This window comes from Neovison vison, chromosome 12, assembly GCF_020171115.1.
Source record: "Neovison vison isolate M4711 chromosome 12, ASM_NN_V1, whole genome shotgun sequence".
Taxonomy (NCBI): Eukaryota; Metazoa; Chordata; class Mammalia; order Carnivora; family Mustelidae; genus Neogale; species Neogale vison.
In genome coordinates, this window is record NC_058102.1 from 59210772 (window position 1) to 59237943 (window position 27172).

The 27172-nt window shown below is 39.5% G+C and overlaps 1 protein-coding gene across 1 annotated transcript in view; it reads left to right on the plus strand.

Annotated features, from left to right (window-relative positions):
* Positions 1–27172, plus strand: part of DERA (deoxyribose-phosphate aldolase) — a 115610-nt gene that overhangs the window by 39963 nt on the left and 48475 nt on the right. Inside the window, exons 2-5 of the mRNA XM_044227039.1 lie at positions 7323–7420; positions 8785–8932; positions 10424–10519; positions 12536–12670. Coding sequence (XP_044082974.1) covers positions 7323–7420; positions 8785–8932; positions 10424–10519; positions 12536–12670 — 477 coding nt within the window. The remainder of the gene's footprint in view (positions 1–7322; positions 7421–8784; positions 8933–10423; positions 10520–12535; positions 12671–27172) is intronic.

Here is a 27172-nt window from a genome sequence, read left to right on the forward strand (position 1 = left end):
CCCTCTTCCCTGCCCCGCTCAGGCATGCATGGGTCAGGCGTCTGATGCTTTCCTCTGGAATGGGAGGTTCTGAGTGAGCTGGGGTAGGCGGCAGTGGTGGTATCTGCAGCGGGGCTGTGAAATCTTGGCCAGGCTGTTGCTGTTCCTTGCTGGCCTTGTTCTTCTAGCTCTGTCCCTGTCCTGTGGTCTTCACTTCCTGTCTGTTGCTTGAGCTTGTTCTTCCAATCTCTTCTCAGTTCTCTGAGCTTTTACAAACATCCTTTCCATTTTGGTCCAATCACCGAAGTCAGTTTTCCTCATTTTTAACTGAATGATTCCTGACTGATATGACCATTGGAACCGGTTGGAAATGTTGGTTAGATGCATTGCTTTGTGTCCCCTTGTGTTGGCTTATATTTTCTATTATTCAGCTCTCCTCAGTCTGGGGCATTATTCCCAAGCTTTGTCAGGACAGCAGCAACCTATGTCAGGCACTGTGTCTCCCATTGTGCCTCACAGAGCCTGCCCGCCAGAAAGGCTAAATGCAGAGGTGGTAGGACTGCGCATGCGCCCCTCCCTCCGCCAGGTGGCTTGTGGCTCTCTAGCTGCATGACCGCAGCCACCACCTGCTGCTGAACCTTGGAGGCTGGGGACAGAAACAGGCAACCTGGTCACCGCAATGGACAGTATGCGGAAGCCAGAATAAGTGACGAGGTTCTCCTTCTAGGGCCTCGATCAGTCCACAGACATTAGCAGATGATCGAGAAGGAGAATAATCGACAGAAATTGAATGGTAAAGAGCAGGGAGCAGTGATAGCTGGGAAAGGGCTCATGGCTCAAGGAGGGATGAAGGGTAAGAGAAAGGAGGGAGGCCTTAAAATCCCCATGTGATGCTGCTGGGGGAAGCCAGGTCCAAGAGCACATGTGTCTTGTAACGTGAACCCAGACTCTCTTCCGCTGTGGTGATGTATTCTGAGAGAATGTTGTACCCCTCGTGGCTGTGGGTACAAGACGTACTGGAAATGCCACCAGAGGGAAGAGGAGTGTAAGCAGAGAGTATTCAAGGTTGGCACCAAAGGAACAAAGAACTGCGCCTTCAGCACAGTGCCAGATTATCTGCATTGAAATATTTTAGGAGGCATAGTAAACTCATCACTCACCTGAACTTGGATTGGTATTCTTTTATTTTTAATTTTTAAATTTTTTCATTAACATATAATGTATTATTAGCTCCAGGGGTACAGGTCTGTAAGTCGCCAGGTTTACACACTTTATAGCACATACCTTCCCTGATGTCCATAACCCCACCACCTTTTCCCTACCCCCTCCCTCTGGCAACCCTCAGTTTGTTTTGTGAGATTAAGAGTCTCTTATATATGCCCGCTTCAGCAGCACATATACTAAAATAAGAATCTTTCATGGTTTGTCTCCTTCCCAATCCCATCTTGTTTCATTTATTCTTTTCCTGCCTCCCAACTACCCCCCCCAACATTGCCTCTCAACTTTCTCATATCGGGGAGATCACATGATAATTGTCTTTCTCTGATTGACTAATTTCGCTAAGCATAAATTCTAGTTCCATCGGTTTGGTATTCTAAATAATGGTTAGGGATGGCAAATATATGTGGGATGGGAGCTGGAGATGAGGGTCAGAGTAGCTGTGGGGAGATGTCGTAGTAGTAAGGCTCTTTGAGCAGTGGCAATTGATGCTGTTTAGTTGTTGGTATCTTGGTTTCTAGACCATCTGTCTGGGTTGTAAGGATTGGGCTTTCACAGTAGCATGTCGGAAGAGTTGGCTCGTGTCCACTGGGGGCATGGATGCCCTTGAGAGCTCACCCGGGGCTTACTGGGTGGTAGACTAGACTTGGTGAAGAAAACGAAGTCTTGTTTCTTTTCTTTTTTTTTTTTTTTAAAGATTTTATTTATTTATTTGACAGAGATCACAAGGAGGCAGAGAGGCAGGCAGAGAGAGGGAGAAGCAGGCTCCCTGCCGAGCAGAGAGCCCGATGCTGGGGCTCGATCCCAGGACCCTGGGATCATGACCTGAGCCGAAGGCAGAGGCTTTAACCCACTGAGCCACCCAGGCACCCCCGAAGTCTTGTTTCTACCAGTTAGTAAAGATGAAGCTTCAGGCATGGTCTCTGTCTGGTTGTATCTTTGGTGGGAACTGGACAGGGCTGAGTCTCCTCATTTATAGAAGTTGAGTATCTTTTGAGCCTGGAGGGATCAGGCATGCAGAAGCATCCAGTGCTCTTTTCTCTTGCCAAGCTAACCTTTTCCCAGGCTAAGACTGAAAGGCCAGACACGATCGGGTTGATATTTCACTGGTTTCAGTGTCTGAGGTAAAAAATAAATGTACTCTGATGCAGGGGGCTTTTTGAGCAACTGTTTCTATGCTGGGCACTGGCACCTATGGGAAGTTGTGGCTGGACATTGAAAATTAGAATTGAAAATAAGCAAAAAGAATGAAAAGAGAAAACATGGGAAATGTAACCTTTCTTTCCCCAAATTTGGGAGAAAAAAAATTTCTGATAATGTATCACAATTTATCTTTCTCCGTTAAGAACAAAGGTAAAATCAAAATACAAAATAAACCTTTCATGGAGTTATTGTTTGGTGTTACATGTTTTAGGAATATTGTGAGGAAGCACGAGAACATCCATGGAAACATCAGTGGATGTGATGGAAGGACCACGTGGTAGATTTGTAGGGAAAGTGATTTGTCTCTACTGAGACATAGGAACAATAATAATAATAAAAAATTTTTTGAGAAGAGTATTTGAGAACAAATTTATAACTGACAGAAGAGCCCAAAAGCCATCAAAATGACATACTAAGAGACACAATAGGATATTTTTTCATTGGACAGTTTTGAGAAAAGAGTATTATTGCCTTCCAATTATGGCTTCATGTCTCTTTTCCCCAAAGGCACGTGTACTTGAAACCCTTCCTGGCCCCTATAAGAGAAGATTCTATGGTACTGATGAGATTGTGTGTATTAGAATCACTTCTCCTGGAAAGGAGACACTAAAGGGTACTCGAATAAAATATTAAAAATTATGAAGGACATAACAAAGGCCAATCAGTCCTTTCTTTTCCCCAGATCCCATAATATGAGAACAAGGGATATTTGATGAAATTAAAGAGTAGCACATTAAGTGCTAATAAAATGAGATAGTCACTTATATAATTCATTACCATGGGAGGTCACAGAGGCAAATTCTGTGGCTGGATTAAATATGGGGCCGGATAATTTTATGACCACTAATGATATTTTTAACAGTGGAGGCTGATACTGCAAGAGAAGTAATCCTATTACATCCTCCAGGAGGTGGTTCGCGGGGACCTCTGGCAAGTGGTGTCTGAGAAGTGTGAGAGCCAGCATCGTGGGTTCTAACCTTTGGTGGGGAATTGTACTAAAAATTAGTTTTTAAGGTGGATGGATGCCCTCAGGTTTTCCTCATGCTTGAGTTCCAGCTTCTCCTGTGGAGATCCATAAGTTCTTTAATCAGAAGCATTGGGGTTTGAAGTTCCATAATTCAAGGTGAATAAGTTCCAGAGATCTAATGTACAGCACCTTGAATATTGTTTTATGTTTTTTTTAAAGATCTTATTAGAGAGCGAGTGAAAGTGAGCCCGGGGAGGAGCAGAGGGAGAGGGACAAGCAGACTCCGAGCTGAGCGTGGAGCCTAACTCATGACCTTGAGATCATGACCTGAGCTGAAATCAAGAGTTGGACACTCAACCGACTGAGCCATCCAGGCCTCCCCAGTGTGACTGTTGTTAACAATATTGTATGGTTGAAATCTGCTGAGAGAGTAGACTTTAAATGTTCTCAACCCACTCAAAAAAGGAGAAAAAAAAGTGGATAATGGGTAAAGTGGTAGATATGTTAATTAGCTTGATTGTGATTATTTCATCCATACAGATGTATACCTTTTTTTTTTCTTTCTTTCTTTTTTTTTTTTTTTTTTTGAGAGAGAGAGCACAAGCAGGGGGAACAGCAGAGGGAGAGGGAGAAGCAGACTTCCCACTGAGCAGGAAGCCTTATGCAGAGCTTAGTCCCAGGCCCTGGGATCCTGACCTGAGTAGGTCAGGGCAGGCAGATGCTTAACCAACTGAGCCACCCAGACCTCCCCTCAAGACGTATATCTTGAACATATACAGTTTGTCCATTATACCCCAGTAATACTAGGGTAATGGAAGTAAACACAACAAAATTTTTTTTTTAGAAAAAGCAGTTGGGCAGATATTACCCAGAATTTGATCATTTCTGGTCTTGAGGACCCATTTATTTTATTTATTGAATGGCACCCACAAGTCGGGCACTTTGCTTAGAGTTTTAAAAATCTGTTGGGACTCTAAACATTTTGACCAATCAGTGCATTTGGAATAAGGGGACTACACTAAAGTCGACTATAAAGTTGAAATAAGTACAACAAAGCAAAGGAATAGCTCAGCCTGTATGATTCAGAAAAAGTTTACAGAGAAGGTGGCATTTGAATTAAGTCTTAAAGGGTGGTGGGAGTTCACTCTATTGGCAGGATAACGAAGGGCAAAAGGAACAACCAGCATGCATAGATCCAGAGACAGAATGTGACATAATTGCCCATGAACTCCTGGTAGATTAGAAAGCCTGCAGCACTGGCTTGGAGGGATAGAGAGGGAGAAGAGGGGTCCTATCAGGTCAAAGGGAGCCAGGTGGTGAGGTCTTGCGATTGCCAGAGATGTCTCTCCAGTAGCCGCGCTTCCCGTGGTGGTCGTGTGGGTGGGGAGTAGAGAGGAGGTGGAGAGGGGTGTCCAGAAGGGGTCATGTGATGGATCAAGGACGGCCGCTCAGAGCCCTGGCCCCCTGCAGCATAGGCTTCCCTCTCTTGGCCACTGTCAACAGTTGCTTGGTGGTGAGTCTTATACTTCACACGACTCTGCCTCACTGATTTTTACTGTCTGTCTGAAATAATCTTTACAATAAACCTAATCACTCTTATTAGTAGTTTTTTTTATAAGAGAAACAACAAAATCTCCCCTTTCTTTGAGAGAGGGGTTCTTATAGGTCTTATAAATTAGGCTGAGTCTGGTCTTACTTCTTTGGGCTTTACCTAGAACCCATCTTTGGATGGGGAAGAAGAGGCAGATATCGTTTGCTTGACCTTGGACTGTGATGTTCGCTCAGCAGATGAGCAGGAAACCATACAGTGTCTTGGAGGAGCAGATGGATTGAAATGTTAAAAATCTGTTGGCGTGCCAAATTTGTTGGCGTGCCTGGGTGGCTCAGTGGGTTAAAGCCTCTGCCTTTGGCTTAGGTCATGATCCCAGGGTTCTGGGATCGAGTCCTGTATCCGGCTTTCTGCTCAGCGGGGAGCCTGCTTCCTCCTCTCTCTCTCTGCCTGCCTCTCTGCCTAATTGTGATCTCTGTCAAATAAATAAAAATAAAATCTTTAAAAATAATCTGTTTTGTTAAATGATTTCGGCTAACAAAATAATTTAATTAGAAAAAAAAAAGCTCCTAGACTCTGCTCCTTATTCAATGATACTTAAATAAGTGTATCATTATTAGTATCAGACTCTGACTTGGAATTTCTACAGTATTAATATTGATAAGAAGAATCATTTGGAAATGAGAGAGAATGCCTTTGTAAAAACATGGTCTTATTTTTGTGGTGGATGCAAATACTGTATTATTATTATTGTTGTTGTTGTTGTTATTGTTATTTGTGTTGTTACATAGTGCAGTAGGCAGTCAGCAGTTTCCCGCCCATATTAGAGAGAAATGTATACGGTGGTCCCCTGTTATCTGTGGGGAATGTGTTCCAAGACCACCCCCAGGGGATGTTCGAGACTTTGGACAGTGTTGGACCCTATATCCAAACTATGATTTTTCCTATTCATACACACTGATGATAAATTTTAATTCATAAATGGGGCACATAAGGGATTAACAACAGTAACTAATAATAAACTAGAACAGTTATAACAATATGGTATAATAAAAGTTACATGAATGTGATCTCTCTCTGAATACTTGATTGTATTTCCATAACCCTTCTTGTGATGAGGCATGATGATAAACTGCCTGTCTGAGGAGAGGAAATGAGGTGAATGACGTAGGCATTGCATGCAGCATAAGGCTGCTATTGACCTTCTGATACCTCAGAAGGAGGAGCATACCTTGTTGGACTGCACCTGACCCCAGGTAACTGAAACTGTGGAAAGCAACGTTGTGGGTAACTAGGGCCTATTCCTCTTCCACAATAGTTCTTTAAGGCTCTTCTAAAAGGAAGGTGCTAGAGGGATATAAAAATGAAGTTAGTTATAGGAGGTAAATGGCTAGGTGCTCAGTTTACTGTGAAGTCACCTATGTGGTAGAGCGTTGGGGGATAAAACTGAATTACGATGGAGATATACCCTGTGTTTGGTGTTAGTCACTCACAGTAAGATCATGACTCACAATATAGTGAGGACAGGAGACCATTCTACCATGACTCCTTGATGAACTAAATCCAAGTTGTGTAGTACAGCTGTATCCAGATGTTAGCTCTATCTGGGGAGCTGGCAGTGTTTTTCGCAAAAGCTAAGGGCTAGGTTTAAAATAGAAACTACTGTTAACTCGGAGAGATGGAGAGTAGGATCAGGGTAGGGAAGAGCATTTCAAAACAGAAGCAATAGAGATATCTCCCAGAATTTTGAACACCTTGTGTTTTTTTTTTTTCTTTCCCTTTGTTCTGACTTCTGTCAATGTTGTAACTTCCTTTTTTTTTTTTTTTCCCAAAAATTTTATTGGGGGAGAACTATGAAACATTTACAGTACATTGTTTACAGTCACAATTTGTAGTGAACCGATTCCCCAAAATATATTATAACTCAAGTTGAAATGTTGTAACTTCTAATACATTCTGAAAATGTCCCTTTTGAGGAAAGAATGGGCTACATCATACTCGCTTCTAGTAGATATAAATCTTGTCAGTAAGGGGGATAGTGATCAAGGATTCCTTTAAGCCCCAACATTAATTCACTTAAGTATTTATTAATCATTTGTGCTCCTGGACTGGGCACTTACAAATAAGTCTTTGCTGTCAGAAGTGAGGCACGCAGCACAGGTAACAATAACATTTTCCTCCCATTAGACATAGCATGTATGCTTCTGGTTCCCAGTGTACTACTCGGTTTTACATGTAGAGTTGCCTTTCTGTGACTGGGTTTCTTACAACAAGGTTCTTTATTTGTAATTGTGCAAAAAAGAAGCACAAGCTTTAAAAAGAGCTTTGATGCAAAATGATGTAACTTTTCAAGGACCATGTATAGGTGAATATATTTATTAAGAAGTGTTTTTCTTTCCCCTTTAGACCTTAGCTGGATCTCCAAAGTACAGGTGAATCAACCCGCGGTTCTGAGGCGTGCACAACAAATCCAGGCTCGCAGAACCGTGAAGAAGGAGTGGCAGGTAAGGTTGCTTCTTGAGCATTCTGCCCCTGTAGTGTACAATGCCTGGTCTCTTCCCTCAAGGCCACAATATTGAATTTCACTCAAGATGCATCTAAACTTAAAAGATTGCAGCTGTCCATGACTTATTTTAATAATTCATATATGATGATGATGGGTTGGAGAAAGATAACACATTTATCCAAACAGGTTAAAAATCTTATCACTCTTGAGTGGCAAAGCCGCAAATGAATTTGAGGCATCTTTATTCATGAGTGAATTAAATGGCACATTTCCTCAACACATTTATTCAGCTCCTTAGACATACCTTCTTTGGTTGTCTTCTATTTTAATTTTTAAGCCGTAACATCGAAACCTGATGTGTCTGCTGTTGAGGCCCTTAGGCATAAGCGTTGACCTTCTTTGACCATTGTGTTTACCTTACTATTAATTTTCATAAAGCATTTTCCAAAACTCAAAAAGTGATGTTTCATAGGGACTAGTGGTCAGCATACCCTTCAGTGTATACTGACCAATGGTGTGATGTGCGTCATAGGACTAAGAGGAATTCAGAGTTCATGTCACAAGTGAAGCAAAATAGTGTGATTGAATCCTTTAGGAAGACATTTTACATTTTGCTTATCCTTGGGAATATTCCAATGGAAAGATAAAAGGAAATTCATTAGAATGAGTTAGGAAGTATGAGTATTATTTTAGAAATGGAATTGAATTAGAGTGAAAAACAACAACATCAAGAAATTAGAGACTCTTTTTTAAATGTCTTATCCCAGATCCCAAGGCTGGAGGTAAAATATTAGACAGAAACCCTCTTCTTCCCAAGTTCTGTCATATGGTAGCTTTCAGGTGCTCCTAGTGGAGGAGATGGAGAGGTCTGGTGTGAGGAGGCTTAATCTATTAGGATTTCACTTTGGGATACCAATGGAAGGCAAAAAATTTTTTTAAAGATTTTATTTATTTGAAAGAGAGAGAGAGAGTATGCACGTGCATGGGGGAGGGGCAGAGGGCAAGAGAGAATCTCGAGCAGAATCCCTCCTGAGCCAGAGCCCAGTTCAGGGCTCAGTCTCACAACCCTGAGATCATAACCTGAGCTGAAATCAAGAGTGGGATGCTTAACTGACTGAGCCACCCAGGCACCTGGGAAAAATAATTTTTGAGGACTCTGTAATCCTCTTTTATTTTATTCTATGCAGTGTTCCTCTTGTTGGTCACTCTTGAGTAATGTTTATATCACATATGAGAAGGAAATGCCTTAGAACAGTATAGATGTCAGATTTTAGCACCCATGTTTGTCTAATGATTTCCTACTAAGTAACTGGGTTGGAGATGATTTTTTTTTTAATCTTGTTTTTACTTTTCTTAAACCAGGCTGCTTGGCTCCTGAAAGCTGTTACCTTTATAGATCTTACTACACTTGCAGGCGATGACACATCTTCCAATGTTCAAAGGCTCTGTTATAAAGCCAAGTATCCAATCCGGGAAGATCTCTTAAAAACTTTAAACATGCATGATAAAGGTAACATTGTTGTGTATAATCTGTCTCTCTTTACCTCTTTACAGTACTAATTACTAAATCTAAGAGGATTTAAGACAAGATTCAGCTGCTAAAATGATAACAGCAATAAAATCCACGGGAGAATTGTATACATAGGCAAATAATTGAGATTCTTCTCTGAAAAACAGCAGGGAGAGAATCTGAGTCTCATTTTTAGGTCAGTTCTTTCCATCCTGGATTAAAGTTGCTGGTAGAGAGTTTCTTTATTTTTCTTTCCAGTTCTTCAGTGTGGGAAATTTTCTGTCTAGTGACTCTAAAACACTGATTCTCATTCCCTAGCCACACGTGCAAAAGCCAGTCTCATTACTTAATAATCACATCTCATACATAAAGTATTTTCTGTGAGTAAATGAAATACTTTTGAGAATAAAATGCAAATGGGGAATATTGCATGCTCGTATATTAGGTTAGATCTTTTGAAAAAAAAAAAGTTATATTCACTTTCTTAGTATACATGAAAGAAAGGACTTTCTAAAGTTGCCATGCGTTTAGAATCTTAACATCCTAGGAATGGAGGAGACCTTTGAGAGTTGATCCCCTTTTTCTAAATGAGGAAACCAAGGTCTGGAAGGCTAAAGGGTATTTCCAAGACCATGTGCCATAGTACTCACTGGGCTGATTTTAGGAGCCATGTCTTTTGGCGGAGGGATGCTTCGTGATTCCAGAGTGCTTACTGGTAATGAATTTGCAACTGGAAATGTGGTATCGGCCCAATGCAGGTATTTTATCCCAAATAATTTGAAGATAATTTATAGACCTAAACAGCTCCACAGCTTTTGGAAAATATGTGTCTTTGGGGTTGACAATAAAAACACCACCTACGTATAGGCATTGCTATACAAAATTGAAGTAACAACTTTGGAGGAGAGGCTGGGGAAGAATGAGGCAACTGTGTAGGAGTCTATGTTCTTGCTTTGTTTTATAGTGGCTGTTCGATTTTTATTTGATTTCTTTTAAATTTAAGAGCTTATTCCTCTGAATGAGGGCTCCAGATCCAGATTGTATTATTTCTTGCAAGAGAGGGAAAAGGATTAGTTAAATATCATTTTGCTATACTACCCTGTCAGGTTCTCATCCACTTTCTTCATCCTCTGTCTGTTAGCTGTACAAATCTGGATTATGTGACCTACATGAAATAAAATATTCTCGTTGAGTCAAGCCCATTATGTTCACCGCTTAGGAGTCTTTAAAAAGTGGCATTATGTTGACCTCAAAGACCAGTGCATCACAATTGTTTTATTGTGTGACTTGAACAAGGAGCAAATGATCCCTGTTGTCAAGGACTGGAAAGGAATGTGGGGAGTCAAAACGTTTTCATTCGGTGCAGTGTTTTAGGGGAGTTATTTCTCCTCTCATTTTGAGTTCTGCCAGGGTGTGGTGTGAATCATGAAGAGCCTGTTGTGCAAGTTGAACTTCCCATGAAGCAAGCTGTTATGATCTCTTTTTTCCCAGGCCTCACGACCGCGGCCGTTTGTGTTTATCCCGCGAGGGTATGTGATGCGGTTAAAGCGCTGAAGGCCGCAGGCTGTACCATCCCCGTGGCTTCAGGTAAGATTATTGTGGCTTTTGCTCTTGTCTCGCAGCCTGTTTTCAGTTTTCAACTCAGACACCTGAGGGTTTTGTATACAGTTTTATACTATGATTTTAATTAGCTTTATATATTTAATGATTTCTATTTACTCATTCTCTCCATATCTACTTGCCTCCTAAGTAGTGGACCACATTCATTCCCCAGAATACAGAACTGTGTCCTTGCCCTTACAGAAACCTGGTTGTTTAAGAGGAATAAGTAGGTTTAAAAGGTCATAATGCAGGATATGTAGTAGTATATATATGTAAAAGATGATAATAAAGACACACAGAAGGTACAGTTGTAACTCGGAGTGGAGAGTGATTTATTTTGCGGAAGTTGGTGATGCTCAGAGAGTAATGGTATTCACAGGGGAGATGATACTGTGTTGGGGGGGTCTTAGAGGGGGAAGGGAATTGGCGGTATTGCTGAGGCAGGGAATAACCTTTTAAACAGAGGAACTAGCCTGTGGGAAGGCAAAGAAGCATGTTCAGGGAACCGAACCACAAGTGGTTTGTCATTGTCAGATCTAAATTGGGATGAAGTTGGGGCAGGGGGTGCCCTGGGAGTTGAAGCTAGAGATGGTAGATCTGGGCCAGATCACATAGGGGGAAATGGCCTAGTGAGGGCATTCAGGGTCTATGCTGGTGTTGGGGAACATACTGCAAGGTTTTCAGCAGAGACATGTCATGATCAGCTGCATGATATTGTGAGTTGGGGGGTGGTTGTGGGTCCAGTAGGGTGGGGTGACAGGGAGTTAAGGAGACTTACGTGAGAGGTGAGGAGTGCACCCTAAAACCTGGGAGTTTAGTAAAGACAAGAGGGTATGTTCAGGAGTCATTCACTTGAGATAGACTCAGGAGGACTGGACTGGGCATGAAAGAAAGAAGAGTATTTAAAGCTTCTGTATAAGTGAGGGTGTAGAGTGTGTATGAGTGTGCGTGTGTGTGTGTGTGTGTGTGTGTGTGTGGAGGGATAGATATAAAACTAGATTGTACTTTTAGAAGATGTTAAGAGGAATATCTTGGTGCTTTAGAAGAGGAGTCTAAAAAGATGATTAATTTATTTTATTAGGGAGACATCAAAGAAACACATAGTTTTGATATACAAGCTATTTGTGAAGATTCTGAAAGTGTTCGGCAGCTACCTTAAATTTTTCATCAGTTTCATTCAGTTCAGCTTTTCTTTTGCACAACAGAGAAACATCTTTCCTCTAAGATAGCAGAACCAAGGAATTTAATAACATCAAGGAAATACAAAAGGTTATCTTTAGTAATGGAAATGGAATTAATGATGCACGTGGGAAAAATGTTAATGATTTTTCAGAAGTATAGCTGTATTTTCTTTTTTTTTTTTTTTAATTTACACCTGGCCTTGCTCTTCCCAACTTGCCCCTGCCCCTGGACAATATTAGGTCCTTTTCCCTCCTGCAGTCTCCTCCCTTTATTCTCATCTGCTTGGCTCTTTAAGATAGGCAATGGGAAGAACCTGTATTGCAATTTGGTTGCAATGGCCATAAATGTGAGTGAGTAAATCAAAACTACAGTGGTAACCAATTTGATTAAGAGCAGAATTCGTAATTAACCAGTCCATCAAGACAGGGCTCTAGCTACTGTGTTTTATGACTGTCACTATGATGATACATATTTTCTTAGTTTCTGTTTACTTAAAGCCCTCTTATGAGCATCTCTGCAGAAACTTAACTTCAGGTTTTCAAACTATAAAATACTAATATTTGTCCTAACACCAATACCATATGAGGTGACATTCTGTTTCTTCACACTTCACTTTGTAAGACAGGCATGAAGCTCTTTAGTGTCATTAATGCTTTGGTCAAAATACTGTTTTGTTTTTGTTTTTATTTTTATTTATTTATTTATTTATTTTTTGTATGAGGTTCCTTATTGAGATACTCAACGACTGAAATTGTCTTCCTCCTTCCCTCCCTCCCTCCTTTTCTTCTTTCCTTCCCTCCTTTCTTTTCTCTCTACTAGTGGCCACTGGCTTTCCAGCTGGACAGACTCATTTAAAAACACGATTAGAAGAGATCAGATTGGCTGTGGAGGATGGAGCTACGGAAATCGATGTGGTGATTAACAGGACGTTGGTGCTGACAGGCCAGTGGGAAGGTATGTGCAAGTCCTTACCTAAAAGGGGGACATAGTGCTACCCGGGGGAATCAATGGTGAGGACTGGCAAAGAGGCAGCATGTTTTGGAAGTCATTGTTCTAGGTTACACATCACCAGATCAGAGGGTAAATTTCAGAGAAAACGTGGCTGGTATTGATCATGGCTTGTTCCCCTCATCAATCCTTGGCAGTTGCCCATACGCATGAAATTTTAGATCCCTTCGAGTGCTTAGGTGAGTGGCTATTTCTATGCACTAGATTATTAATTTTTCTATTCTCTACTATTTTATGACTCAATGCATAAATCACTCTAGGCAAGTCATTTATGCAAAGTTTATTTTAATAGGTGGAGGAAACTTCCCCTTTTTAATGTTAATCTTTGTGGATTTTGAGAATGTGGGATTAGTAATAAGTCTGTTAAGTCTATTTTTACTCCTGCTGTTCTTACACATAATTCCTATGGATACTATTTTATATTTACCTTTGAGATTCATGATTTACTATCACACCGATTATGATAAAACATTACCCATTTCAATAACTAGCTATTGTTTTTTTAATTAGATATTAAAAAATAGATTTGACTGGTGCCTCAAATATATTTTGTATATTAGAGATTGTTGATAGCTAAAATAAGTACAATTTTCTACTTTACAAAATCAGTATAAAAGTAGTTCAACTAAAAATTTTTTTAATCAAATCATAAGATAAAGCCAGAATAATATGTTATCTCTTTAGATATGTGAATATCAAATACATGGTATATTTTATTCTAATTACAGATGTTGTACCTGCTTGCTGTTAAAAACAAAAATTCTAATCTGTAATAAAGGAAGTAGATGTTTCACATAAACTCATCTGCTAGAAATAACCTCAATAACGGTATAATGCACAACTTTTCAGACTTTTTTCTCTTCATATACACACATGCAACTGATGACCTTTTTTAAAAGTTTAAATAAAAAGTAAGATTATGCTTAATGTATTTTTTTCTTAATCTATTTATTGCACTTGCCAATATTTCGTGGGTATCTTTCTGTGACTCTCATTCATCAATCCATCTAGATTGTCAAATGTGAATCCTAATTCCATTGTTTATCCATTAAGAATTGCTTTTGGTTACAGAATAGTAACGATTTAGTCAGTAGTTTATTTACTTACTTATTTATTTGTTTAGTCAATAGTTTAAACCTCAAGGATTTATGTTCTTCTACAAAGTCTGGAGGTAGATATTTCAGGGGTACTTTGGCAGCCCCACAAAGTCCTTGGTCACTTAAACTACTTGGATCTTCCACTCCCAAAGTGTGTGGCTTCTATCCCTGTACTTAAGGGCACTCCATTGTCTGAGGTCGCTTCTGATGCTCCAGCCTTTCCAGCCATCTCCCAAATAACAGGAAAGAAGGGCTGTCCTCTCCTAAAAACCTCCCACAGTATTTTTGCTTCCACCTCTTTGGCTCAGACTGAGTTATGTGGCCACCGTGGCTGCAAGTAAGGCCAGAAAATGTAGTTTTTTAGCTTAGAATATTGACTATGTTCCTGTACATTCTTAGTAAGTTAGATGGGTACATATCTGTGCCCAGATGGAAAGGACTGAGGGGAGTTCTAGCACGGAAGGACAGTGTGCCATAAAGAGCCAAGTGGGGTCTGACAGTAAAAAGCTTAATATTAAGCAAAGGGCCTTGTGAAACCACAATAACAGAAATATTTAAATGAGAAGAGCTAAGAAGTTGGAAGGCACAGCTGTTAGCTATGGGGCAGGTCACACCAGAGATTTCAGTAGCTCCGAGAGCATCAAGATCACCGATACCACAGTTCTGAATGATCTAGAAGGAAATGTTGAAGCCGTTCCTGTTGCCCCACTCCCAACTGTACTCAGTAGCATTTTTAATCCTTATGCAGTTTAAATTCTTGATAGTCCACAGATATCTTTTTGTGCTTTTGATTTTTGTTCCCTTTTTTATGGTTCATGTGAGCTTTAGTTGATTGCAATCATTCTTAAAAGGCATATTTTAAGTGGGTACCCTTTATCCCTATATATTGATTCTTGTTTCTTCTAGTCATAGATTTCAGGCCAGAATTAGAGGGAAAAAATGAATATGCATAATATTGCAAACAAATTTGGAAATAGACTATGTGATTTAGTTAAATAAAAAAAAAATAGCTATATCCCCTGTATGTCTTTTATTAAACAGTTGTAGACATAGAAGTATAGTTTCTATTATAACTTGTGCTCTTGTCTCTAGAATACTAATTGGGAAATAAAATATAATAGGAAATGGGTTTTGATGTAATTGTCCCTTAATGAACTAGGAATGGTTGTTTTTAGGAACTGATAATTTCCTAATAACAGGCATTCATGCAAAATATAATAACACATCTTTGTCCTCGACCATACTTTTCTATTAACTTTTTTATGGTGTTAATAACCTCTTGACCCAAAACAAATTGAAAAGGAACATTTAATACTAGAAATTTAATTCTAAATAGAAACCTGCAATGACTGAAGCCCTTTTTTTTTTCACTGCAGTATTTTTCTTAATTTGCCTCAATTTGATTACGTATTATATTTTTCAGTGTCACGCTTTCATATTTGCTGTTTACTAAAATATGAGCCTAAAATTGATTTCTTGGAATGTGCAGACAGAAATATCTCAGGCTAATACATGTTCAAATGCAGGTCCCTCTCATCTGTGCACTGAGGAATGTAGGACAGTGGCTGAAGCATGAAAGGAAGGATCCCAGTTTTAAAGCTGACCGTTCAGAGTGTACCCTACCCATGTCGTGTGGTCGCAGGGTCCACGGTTTCAGGGGTGAACTCAAAGAGAAGACTGGAAGAGGGGTTTGTACTCCTCTTCTTGAATTCTCCCTGGTGACAGTTTGAACTCTCTACTCCTCGAGCTTCTAAGTCTTCTGCTCACCCACCTTGAGGCTCCTTTCCTCTTAGTGGAAGATGGAGCTGCTACTTTTCAGAGAAAACAGATACCACTAGACAGGAACTCCCTCAGGGTCCTTACAGCAGGCTCTGTTTTCCTTTGTTTCTTCTTTTCTCCTTCCGCCTAAGTCTGGTCCCTTTGCGGCAGCTCCCATCTCCTCCCACATTTCCGGAGACCTTACTCCATTTGTCGGCCATTTTTTTTCCTGCTGTGTCTTTAGTTTCTGTCTCTACTAGCTCATTCCCATCAGCATCTAAACATATGTAAGCTCTTCTTATCCATTAAACACACACACACACACACATACACACACAAACTCACATGCCAACATTCCCCCTCATCCCCAGCTAAGTCTCCCTTTCTGTTCTTTCCTTCATGGCTAAAGTTCTTAAAAGAGTCCGATTTACTTGTTTTTCCTGAATCTGCACAAACCAGGATGCTAATGACCTCTATTTTTCTGTGCCCAGGGAATATTCTTCATTTGTTTGTTTAGCTTTACCATTCAGCGTTTGCCACAGTGCACTGTCTTCCTTCTAGAGATACTGTCCTGTCGTGTCGTTGGTGACCCTAAATTTTCAGGTTTTCCTCCATGTTTCTCATTACTCCTGTGTCCCTGTGTCTTGTTTGCCAGCTACTCTGCCTCCCCCAACATCCCGGAGGTGTTGGTTGTCCTTAGGTCCTGTCCCAGCAAACTCTCAAACTTCTCCTCAGACTCTGCATATTCTCCCTTGGAAATGTTCTGTCTTCACCAATTTCAGCCACACCGTGTGCTAATGACTACAAAACCTCCTGAGCATGGGAACCAACATCCACCAGACTCCGGAATGTGTGCTCTCTTTCCCTGCTAAACCATGTTGCTTTTTCATGTATCATTTTATAATTTTTTTAAAAGATTTTATTTATTTATTTGAGAGAGTGAGCACAAGCAGTGGGGAGGAGGAGAGGGAGAGGGAGAAGCAGGCTCCTCACTGAGCCTGGAACCTGAGCCAATGCAGGGCTGGGTCCCAGGACCCCAAGCTTATGACCTGAGCTGGAAAGCAGTTACTTAACCGACTGAGCCACCCATGTGCCCCTCTTGTATCATTTTTACATACATAGACCAGTGACTCTTGATCAAATCAGAGAATCTAGCCATTTTAGAAGGAAATCTATTAAAAAAATATTTGACTAGGGTGCCTGGGTGGCTCAGTGGGTTAAAGCCTTTGCCTTCAGCTCAGGTCATGATCTCAGGGTCCTAGGATAGAGCCCCACATAGGGCTCTCTGCTCAACAGGGAGCCTGCTTCCTCCTCTCTCTCTTTGCCTGCCTCTCTGCCTACTTGTGATCTCTCTCTCTGTCAAATAAACAAACAAAATTTTTTTTTATAAATTATTTATTTTCAGAAAAACAGGATTCATTATTTTTTTACCACACCCAGTGCTCCATGCAATCCATGCCCTCCATAATACCCACCACCCGGTACCCCAACCTCCCACCCCCCGCCACTTCAAACCCCTCAGATTGTTTTTCGGAGTCCATAGTCTCTCATGGTTCACCTCCCCTTCCAATTTCTCCCAACTCCATTTTCCTCTATAACACTCCTTGTCTTCCATGCTATTTGTTATGCTCCACAAATAAGTGAGACCATAAAAATTTTTAAAAAATTTTAAAAAATATTTGACTTGAACACTTTCTCTTAAACACAGTTTAATTTCAGTACTGTGGTATCAGTGACAGCATTATCCTGGAGCACAGTAACGCTCCCCAGGCTGTGGAAATTGCCCCCGGCTAACAGTTCAGGCCGCTGTGCCCTTTGACTTCACATGACTTTTTATTTAAATTTTTGTTAGTGTTGTTTTGCCTGGCCTTTTGCTGTTAAGCTTTTTACCACCAGATCCTGATTTGCTCATTTTGGAACACTGTCTTTCTCTGCCTGTACTTCCCTCCGTCATTTCTATTCGGGCACAGAAATGTACCCCATTACTAGAAGGGAGTATTACTCTGGGAGACTAGAGGGCTGAAAGCACATCTTTGCATCAGACAGACCTTGGTTGGAATCCAGGTCTACCATTAGTAGCTGTTTTCTCTTAGGCAAGCTACTTCTCTGTGTCTTCTGTTCCTTCTCCTCAAAATAAGAATAATGGCATCCACTTCCCAGGGTTATAATGGGGATTCAGTTGGATGATGTATGTAAATCGATCATCCTGTTGCTTGGCCCAGATGAATCCCTCCATGCCAGCTGTGGTTTCTTCTCTTTCCCTCTCCTCCTTCTGGTGTGATAGTCTGTTGTCAAGGGAAGTAACCATAATAGTAGATGTATTGAGTAAATGAAGTAGAACTCTAAAAGGCTTGGATTTTAGTTTTTGTAATTTTGATAATTTATACCTAGTCCTTGGGCAAACACTTCACTTCTCTCTGCCTCCATTTAAATAAGCTACCAGTGAGGGGATAAAACTTAATGATTTCTATAGTCCTTTAGAGCTATAATGGCCTGTGATTTTATATTTGGTGTTTCCATTGTGTGGGAGTATTATTCCCTTGATAAGGACCTGTAATACAGTATTTTTTCATGATGATATTAAAGTCGACATCTAAGTTGCATTTCTTAAACAGCTCTTTGAAGAAAGCATTCACCAGAAGGGGTTCATCATCTCATAAATCTTATTGAACAGGTTTTGAAAATTAAATACATCCCATGCTCTGTAAATACAGAGGTATTCATTTCTTACAATTTTTTATGACCTCTCTCTGCTGCATACATTTATCTTAATATATTACCAGCGACATGGAAATGGTATCAGATTCTGCCTCGGTCAAGATTCTCCCAGTTCTCTGAGCTCAGGACCTAGAGCTGACTTTACTAGTCTTTGGAAACCCATTCCATACCGGAACGCCATCACACATGACCCCGAAGGTGGCTTCTTCCATGACATTTTCCAGCATAGTGTGTTCGGTGTCACACTTGGGAATATTGTTTGTGCCATGTATCCAGAGCCCTAGTTTACCCTCTTCAGTTCCTCAGCCCCGACTTGCTCTCCTAAACTTTGTTTGTGGCGTACGTGCCTCACACTATTAAGAGTTTCAGGGTGAGAGAATGAAATATTTGGGCCAATGCAATTGTGTCTGTTATTGTGTCTTAGGAAGTGCATCCTGAAAATCTTGCATCTGGGCAAAAATTTATTTCTCTTGTTTGCTTATTTTTGCATAGGAAAGATGGTAGAAGGAACATCTCTTAAAAGAAATTAGAATTTTTCTTCGTTTTGTAGAGCTGTTATTCATACTACGAGAAATCTATAGACACTGTTTGGGGAGGAATCATATAATCTATAATCTGTGCTTTCTCTGTTTGGGTGGTTGTTTATAACAGAAAAATTCTGGAGATACTTATGGCAGCTGTAGGCTTTTATAGTTTTTGTTTTTAGGCTATGATTCTTTAAAACTTCAAATACTATTGACCAAAATGTGTGTGTTTTATCTCTTGTAGGTTATTTTACTACCTGGTGTTTTAGCTCTTCTCTGTTTTAGTCTTACAAGATTAATTAGTTACCTTGGTGGATGAAAACTGTTCTTGAACATTTTGTGACTTTTTAAGTTTCAAAGGTTGCTGTACAATTTATATTAAGTGTTTTACTGTACATATAATTATCTTTTCAGGCCATTCTTGTGCAGTGTTGAACATCTTTCTGGTACTCAAAAAATAATTGCTTAGATATATTCATTAACAGTTATTTTTTAAGTGTCTTTGAATAGCATGAAATATAAAAAGGAAATCTACTTTGTGACTTTTAGATAGGAAACATGGTCTTTAAACAGTGGAATTTTTACTAAAATCATAATTTGTATTCATGAAAGCTTTACTAATCACATAGTTTTCTTTGTCTACAGCAGGGCTTTTCCAGAAAAACCTAACTGATTGCCAGGAGCCTCACGATTAAGAATATACTTTCTTTAGAGGTGGAAGCTGGAGAGAAATAAGATCATTTTGAATAGTGAAAAGTGAGACGCTATAGAAGCAAGCATCTGCTGACACAGGGAGGCAGAAAGTAGCACAGGTTGTCAGCCGTTTGGGATGCTGTCTAGAACAGGGGCAGTGTGGCCGCCTCTGCTCCTTGGATCTACAAACTCATCACACAGGTCTTTCCCACTGTGGCTAGGTTCTCTGATTCATGTCAGTGAACACACTCCATAAATACAGCCTCCCTTGTTTTTCAGCTGGGAATGATGAGCAGAAGGTCAGGCTATGACCTCCATTTCTCCTGCTCAGTGTCGCACTAGTAGGAGGGATGCTGGGGGGACAGACAGGAGACAGCTCCTCTGCTGGCTGCTACCCTATTGATTACGCATCTACAATGTCATGCATCCTGGGTTTCTAGTACACCCACTTTTGCTACTCCTGAAAACCTCATTAGAAGTCAAAACATTTATTATCAGGTTTTTAATGTGACATCACGATGCCAGCCACTTCTCTGGTGTATGTGTTTTGTTATATTTTGCATTATTCTGACTAATTTGCAGTCATGGTGTTTGAATTCCATTTTCGTTTGTCAGTCATTTTTATAATGGCCTTCCAGATTATTATTTTTCTGTTATGTGCAAGAATTAGTCTTTCTTTTTTTTAAATGGGGGAATTTTTAGTTTCTGTAATGTTTGAATTTTTAACAGGGAACATGGATAACATGTGAGTATGGGAGCAGAAAAATTAATAAAGGCTCTAGGGAATAAGGTCATGATAATAAAAAGCTGTAACGGTAGGACGTTTACTGAAGTATTGTTTGTAATAGCAAAAAATCTGAAACCTTAAGTATTATTGGATGCACATGATTGAATAAATTATTTATAACCATGTAGTGGGAGATTGTGCAGCCATTAAAAATTGTGCTACAAACCTCTATTTATTAATATGGAAAGATATCTGTGATATTTCGAAGGGAAAAAGCAGGTTACCAAATAGTACGTACTATATACAATCATATATATATATTTGTTTGTTTGTTTATAAAATGGAATGAGAGGTGTTTGGGTGGCTCAGTGGGTTAAACCTCTGCCTCTGGCTCAGGTCATCATCTCAGGGTCCTGGGATCAAGCCCTGCATCAGGCTCTCTGCTCAGCAGGGAGCCTGCTTCCCCCCTCTCTCTCTCTGCCTGCCTCTCTGCCTACTTGTGATCTCTTTCTCTGTGTCAAATAAATAAATAAAATCTTTTAAAAAAATAAAAAATAAAAAAATAAAAATAAAAAACAATGATTGATAATCTCAAAAGCCCTTTTATAAGAAAAATATCTAGATGCTAAATAAATTACAGCAGCATATGTGAAATGTGTCTTTTTAACATTTTGAATAATTTTAAACTTATAGAAAATTGCAAAAATCATGTATACAACAGTTTACTCTTCACTGAGATTCCATAGTTATAAATTCTGCCCCATTTACTGTTTGCCTTTTCATTGTCTCTTTGTGTGTATGTATATGTGTGTGTGTGTGTGCATGTGCATATATATAAAATTATGAACATGTAATTGTTTTAATTATTTGAGATTAAGTTGCTGGCCTGTCAATCCATTACTCATAAACATTTTAGTGTGTATTTTCTAAAAACAAGAACAGTTGTACCAAGCCACAGTACACCATCAAAATCAGGAAATTAACATTGATACCATACTACCATTAAATCCACAGACTTTGTTCATTTTCCAGATTGTCTCAGTAATGTTCTTTATTAGTTTTAGGATCAGATGTTACATGTCTCTGTAGTCTTCTTCAATCTGAAACAGTCCTCAATCTTTCCTTTAGTTTGAAGAGTAGGCGCCTATTATTTTGTAAAATATGCTCCATTTGGGTTTGTTTGGTGTTTTTCTCATTATTAGATTTAAGTTATATATTTGGGGGAGAAATACCACAGAAATATTTCTCAGTTTTCCCCAGTGCATTATTTTAGGAGTTAGAAGATTTCCCATTATGGATGATGTTAATTTTTAAATAGCTTAAGTACTGTCTGGCAAGTTTCTTCATTGTAAAATTAGTATTTTATGTTTTAAGAAGTAATTAATACAGTATATGAATGAAGGTATCTCAAAGACTAGGTTAATATCCTGTTCCTCATCTAGCTTTTATTCAGTAGTTTTAGCATTCATTCGTAATTCTTCTGTTATTACTCTGGTAGTTGTCAAATAGTGATTTTTCTAATTCTGTCATTTCTTCTATACTTTTTAGTTAGCATTACCTTCTCCTCCCCCACTTTCTTCCTCTCTATAAGAACTCCTGGAGTTCTTTTTTACTCAGCTGGTTATAATCTATTGCTATCATTATTATTTTGGTACTCCAAATTATTACTCCAGATTATTCCAGATTTGGCTAGTGGGAGCTGCTTCAGATGGCTGTTCTACCCTTCTGACATATTTGTAGTATTCATTGAGAACTTCCTTGAATTCTTATCAAAGATACTTCAGGCTTACCTTTAACTTTTTCTGCCCGAGCTCTGGAATCAGCCATTTTTCCATTGAGCTCTGCTTCCTTTTATTGAAGACTGGTATTTAGAAACCAAGATCTGGGCACTCAGTGTGCTCATTGCTGCAAGGCTGTGGTTTCTCGACCTTCTCAGTGGATAGATCTAGGAAACAGATGAATGTTTACATATACACAATGAACACAATATAAACACACATGCATTTATATCTATTTGTCTGTCTGTCTTTCTGTCATCTATTTATATCAGAGACTATGAATTCACACTGATGACTTCCTTACAAGCTGATATCACATGGTTATTCTTGCCCTTTCTCTTTCTATATGCCCCTCTTTCTTGTCACAAGAAATCTTTTTTTTTATTATTATTTCACTTGTATGTGGATTTTTTTTTCCCCACAAGAAATCTTTTTCCCATTATCCTCAATATACTTATTTATTTGATCAGTTGTCTTGTATGTAACAGTCTCTTGACCAGACAGCCTGTCTCCCTGGTCTAGTACTGTGCACTCAAGCTGGTTGAGCTTATAAGTCCTCCAGAACTCCCAGAACTGATGAGGATATCATCCCCTAACCCTAATCTGGCAGCATGTGGGTCCAGAGTTTCCCATGGTCCCCGTGACATGCCATTTCCAAGTTTACCTCCCCTTTCATGGCAGTGTGCACCTGGGAGTATTTCAGCTCCCCCACCTCTCTCTGGCTAAGAGCTCCCACGAAGTAGAGCTCCAAATTGTCTTTCTAAACCAATAACAAGAAGCTGTTTGGGTTTAATTGTACCAATGTAATGTTTTGTAACCAATCAAAGTTTACCTTCATTTTTATAACTGCTTCTTATTAAAGGTGGATCCAAGAGAAAAAGTGAATTGATTACCTTCATTTTCATTTAAGTAATTACTTTTACATTTATCCCCTGGATTTGAGATGTCTTTGAGGTCCCAAACTAAAGGTCTCCTATCCAATCTTGAGTAGAAAAATGATGCTTGGCGAAGTTCAGTAACTTTCCCAAGTGACACACAACAAACAAGTGCAGAAAGTCCTGATTCAGACAAGTGAACTTCACTACAACAAATATGCTCTTCTCATCCCATCCAGAAGGCTCATAGAACAACTCATAGATTTTCTTTTTTAGTTTATTGAATCATACAAAATTAAGTTATTTTATATTTCTGAATTATTCTGGAACATTTCAATTTCCTCTGCTTTGTTTTCCCTGAAAGAATGAAAATCAGGTGCTAGACTTGTGATGCTCGTCTGTGATGTTAGTAATTTGAACTCAGTGGGAGTTGACATCCCTTTAGGTACCAGGTTTCGATTATACTATTATACTAAGTTCTTCAGTTTATTTTCTTGAGAAGGTATTTTAACAAAATACATGTGTGTGCCTCCCTGCATGTATGTTTGTGGTGGGATAGAGAGAGAAAAGTGTGAGGGAATTTTAGGCAAGTCATCATCTCTCTACATTTCACTTTTTGCATATGAAATGTGGAGGTAAGTGCCAGCCACCCCACAGGGATATTTAACTGAGGCATAGAAAACACTGAGCATTTTTGAAGGAAGATGCTTTGAAGACTTAGGGGGTTTCTCATTCTTTTCAATAGCTGCTCCTTATGAAGAGTTTTTTGGAAAGAGGATCTGTTGAACCTGTTAATTCCACTGTAATTTCCTTCACATGTGTATTCCAGTAGCAATTATATAAATCCACATCCTGCTGCTGTCCTTTCCTGCAGATGTGGAGGAAAATCCATCCATTTGTTTTTCTATTGTTTTGCTCTTCTATATCGGAAGGAAAGTGACAGTTGAGTACGTTAGAGGACTTTATGATCTGAGATTGTCTAGGTTACGTTTCAGCCATCAGGTCACTTGGATTTGCATATGTCATCTATTACTGTGATGTCAAGGTGCTTAAAACTACCTGGACACTAATAATGCTTATTTGTGGCTTTCATGATTTGTGCTGGGGTGAAGTGGTCTATTTTCCTTACATGTTAAATTTGTAAATTCTAATGCTTGCATGAGTATTAAGACAGTGCTTGTTCTGTTTTGTTTTTCAAAGTTACTTTTGCATTTCTGGAAGTATATAAGGAAAAGTTTGGAAATCTAGTATTGAAGGATTAATACCTACTAACAGCCTTGTTCTGTTCTAGCCATATATATTAGTGTATCTAATTATCACAAAAATATGTGAGTAAACTGAGGCTCTCTAAGTGATCAGGCTTAGGAAAATTGAATGATTCCTATAAATTTGCATAACTAGCAAATAGCAAAGCTCTTATCACAGAAATCTGGGAGCATGGCATCCAAGTTAAAAATGTTTTTGGGATGTAGTAAACATTTTCCCCCAGCCTGCTTTCTAGGCCCCAAAGAGGTTGTGTTTATGTTCTTCAAGAAATATAAGTCACAGTATCCCTTGTTTTTGTAAGTCCCTCTCTGTTGGAACCTAATAAGCACTCAGCAGTAATGACCACCAAAGCCAGCAGCAGGAAAACTAGTAGTTGACATTCCTTGAGCATTAACATATGTACCAGAAACTGTCCTTAGCACTTTATACATATGGTCCTACTTAATGCTTCAAATAACTCCTTGAGGTGTGCATACCTCAAGGATCATCCCCATTTTACTGAAAAGGAAACAGAGACAAAGTTTAAGAGGTAATTGTCCAGATCAAACAACAAATGAGTTTTGGCACTGCAGTATGAATCCAGGTAGTGGGGCACCCATACTGTTGTCCCACACTGTAGCAGACTTCTCAGTAAATATTTTTTATATAAAATTCCGAGTTGGAAACTAATGAAACCATTCAGATTAAGTTAAATGGAAAAGGCATCTGTTGGGAGGACATAGAATATAGCTCACTGAGTCAGTAAGAAGCCTGGACATATATACAGTGGAATATTACGCAGCCATCAGAAAGGATGACTACCCAACTTTGGCATAGGACTGGAGGGGATTATGCTAAGTGAAATAAGTCAGGCAGAGAAAGTTATCATACAGTTTCACTTACTTGTGGAGTATAAGGATTAACATGGAGGACATTAGGAGAAGAAAAGGAAAAGTGAAGGGAGGGAAGTCAGAGGGTGAGACAAACCATGAGAGACTATGGACTCCAGGAATCAGACTGAGGGTTTTAGAGGGGAGGCGTTGGGGGGATGGGTGAGCCTGGTGCTGGGTATTAAGAAGGGTATGTATTGCATGGAGCACTGGGTGTGGTGCATAAACAATGAATCTTGGAACACTGAAAAAAAGAAAAGAAAAGAAGTCTGGAGAGCCAGGCTTGGCAAACCAGCAGGACCATGAAAGACAGGGAAGTGGAGAATACAGCCAGATGTGCCATGGGAAGAGGGTTCTGGGGCCACTTCTGGTGCTGCCACTGCTGGCGGGTGGCCCTGGGTCATGGGGCTCTTGGATGTGCTGCCATTGGTGATGCTTAAGTAGTAACACTAAGGAGCATCCTGCCTACATTGTCACCTTTGCATTGCTTGGGAAGATCGAGAGGCCCAGGTAGAAGCATTTGCTTGTTGGAGCCCAGGTCGCAATATATGAAGGACAGGTTTGGTATGCTCTTTGATTGAATTGCTCTGGCATATTCTAGGCAGAATAGTAACAGAAAAAAAATGACCAACTTTCCAGTGTGGAACCCAAAAGATTAAAGTACTTGCTCAGAAAAGCTGGAGCCTGTTATGTGGTGAAATAGGTCAGTAAAATGATTTAAGGAGTTGGCAGTTAGAGAATGAGAAGGCACTGGGTTACGTATTCATTTAAATCCAATTATGCTGAGTGGCCAGTTTGGATCATGGATTACAGAGCATCACTTCCAGGAGGCTGATGATTGAGTCATAAAATACATCTCTCTTTCTTTTCTTCTTTCTTTCTTTCTTTTGGGGTGTGTGTGTGGTTATTTTCATGGTAGGGGAAAAAATTGGCCAGTTATCAAAGGTAATACTCTTTAGAAAAAGGCTGGTAATTCCATTCATAAATGTGGTCGGGATCACTGTTTTAAGAATTTTATACAGATCAGGCTTTACCTCAACAAATGTTGTAATAAAATATTGTCAAGCCTTGCATGATGACACACTGGTTGTAAATGCTAATCCATAGAAGAAGGTTTTGGTACCGTATAAGAAGTTGGGTTGGGGGGCTGGGTAGGAAGAGGGTGGTGAGGTTACGGACATTGGGGAAGGTGTGTGCTATGGTGAGTGCTGTGAAGTGAGATTCACAGACCTGTGCCCCTGGGGCTAGTAATACATTATATGTTAATAAAAAATAAAAAATTATAAAAAAAATAAAAGTCTACCTGAAATTTCAAAAAAAAAAAGGAAGAAGAAGAAGTTGGGTCAGGCCACGAATAAGATTTGGCTTTTATTACACTTACTTGAAACTCACTTTACTAGAATTCTGAGCTTAAGTATCATGGTTAACTTTCTGAGCACTTACAATCAGCCAGATAATGTGTAGTATTTTGTATGTATCTTCCCTTTTAATTATCATAATAACCCTACAAAGTAAGTATTATTAATGACACTTCAAGGAGGGGACTGAGGCTGAGAGACTAACTTGCCCAAGGTTGTGCAGGAAGGGTTGGAGCTGTGTTTTAAATCCGCATTTGTCTGATGCTTGAGCCTGCTTTTGATGGCAACGCTGTTCTGTGCGAGAAAAATCATTAATTAAGTCGCGAGTTAACTCTGAGTTAGCATTCTCGAATTTTCAGATCAAGAGATTTCCTTGTCACTGGTTCTTAGCAAACAACTTTCTGTTTTTAGATTCAGTAACTTGAGAAATGTCATTCCATCCAAGATTCGTTCCCTGAGTTAAAAGAATATAAATTACTATTGCCACTTAGTCTTTGCTGTCTATACCATTCCCACACATGTTGTAGTACTGGATATATGGAAGAGATGACTTCTCACGATTTTTGGAGGACGGGCAGGGTGAGGGAGGAAGTGTGGGATCTCAGATCATCTCTAATGTTCCAAACCACTGATTATTAGGGATTTGTGTAACTACTCGGTCCTTTCTTGAAAAACTTTCTGTGGGTGCTAGCTCATGTCAGTGACAAACACTAAAATTTACCAAGTATCCTGTAAGAGAATATTCACTTTTATTTGTATTTTCACTTTGAGCTGCAAGTTACGTT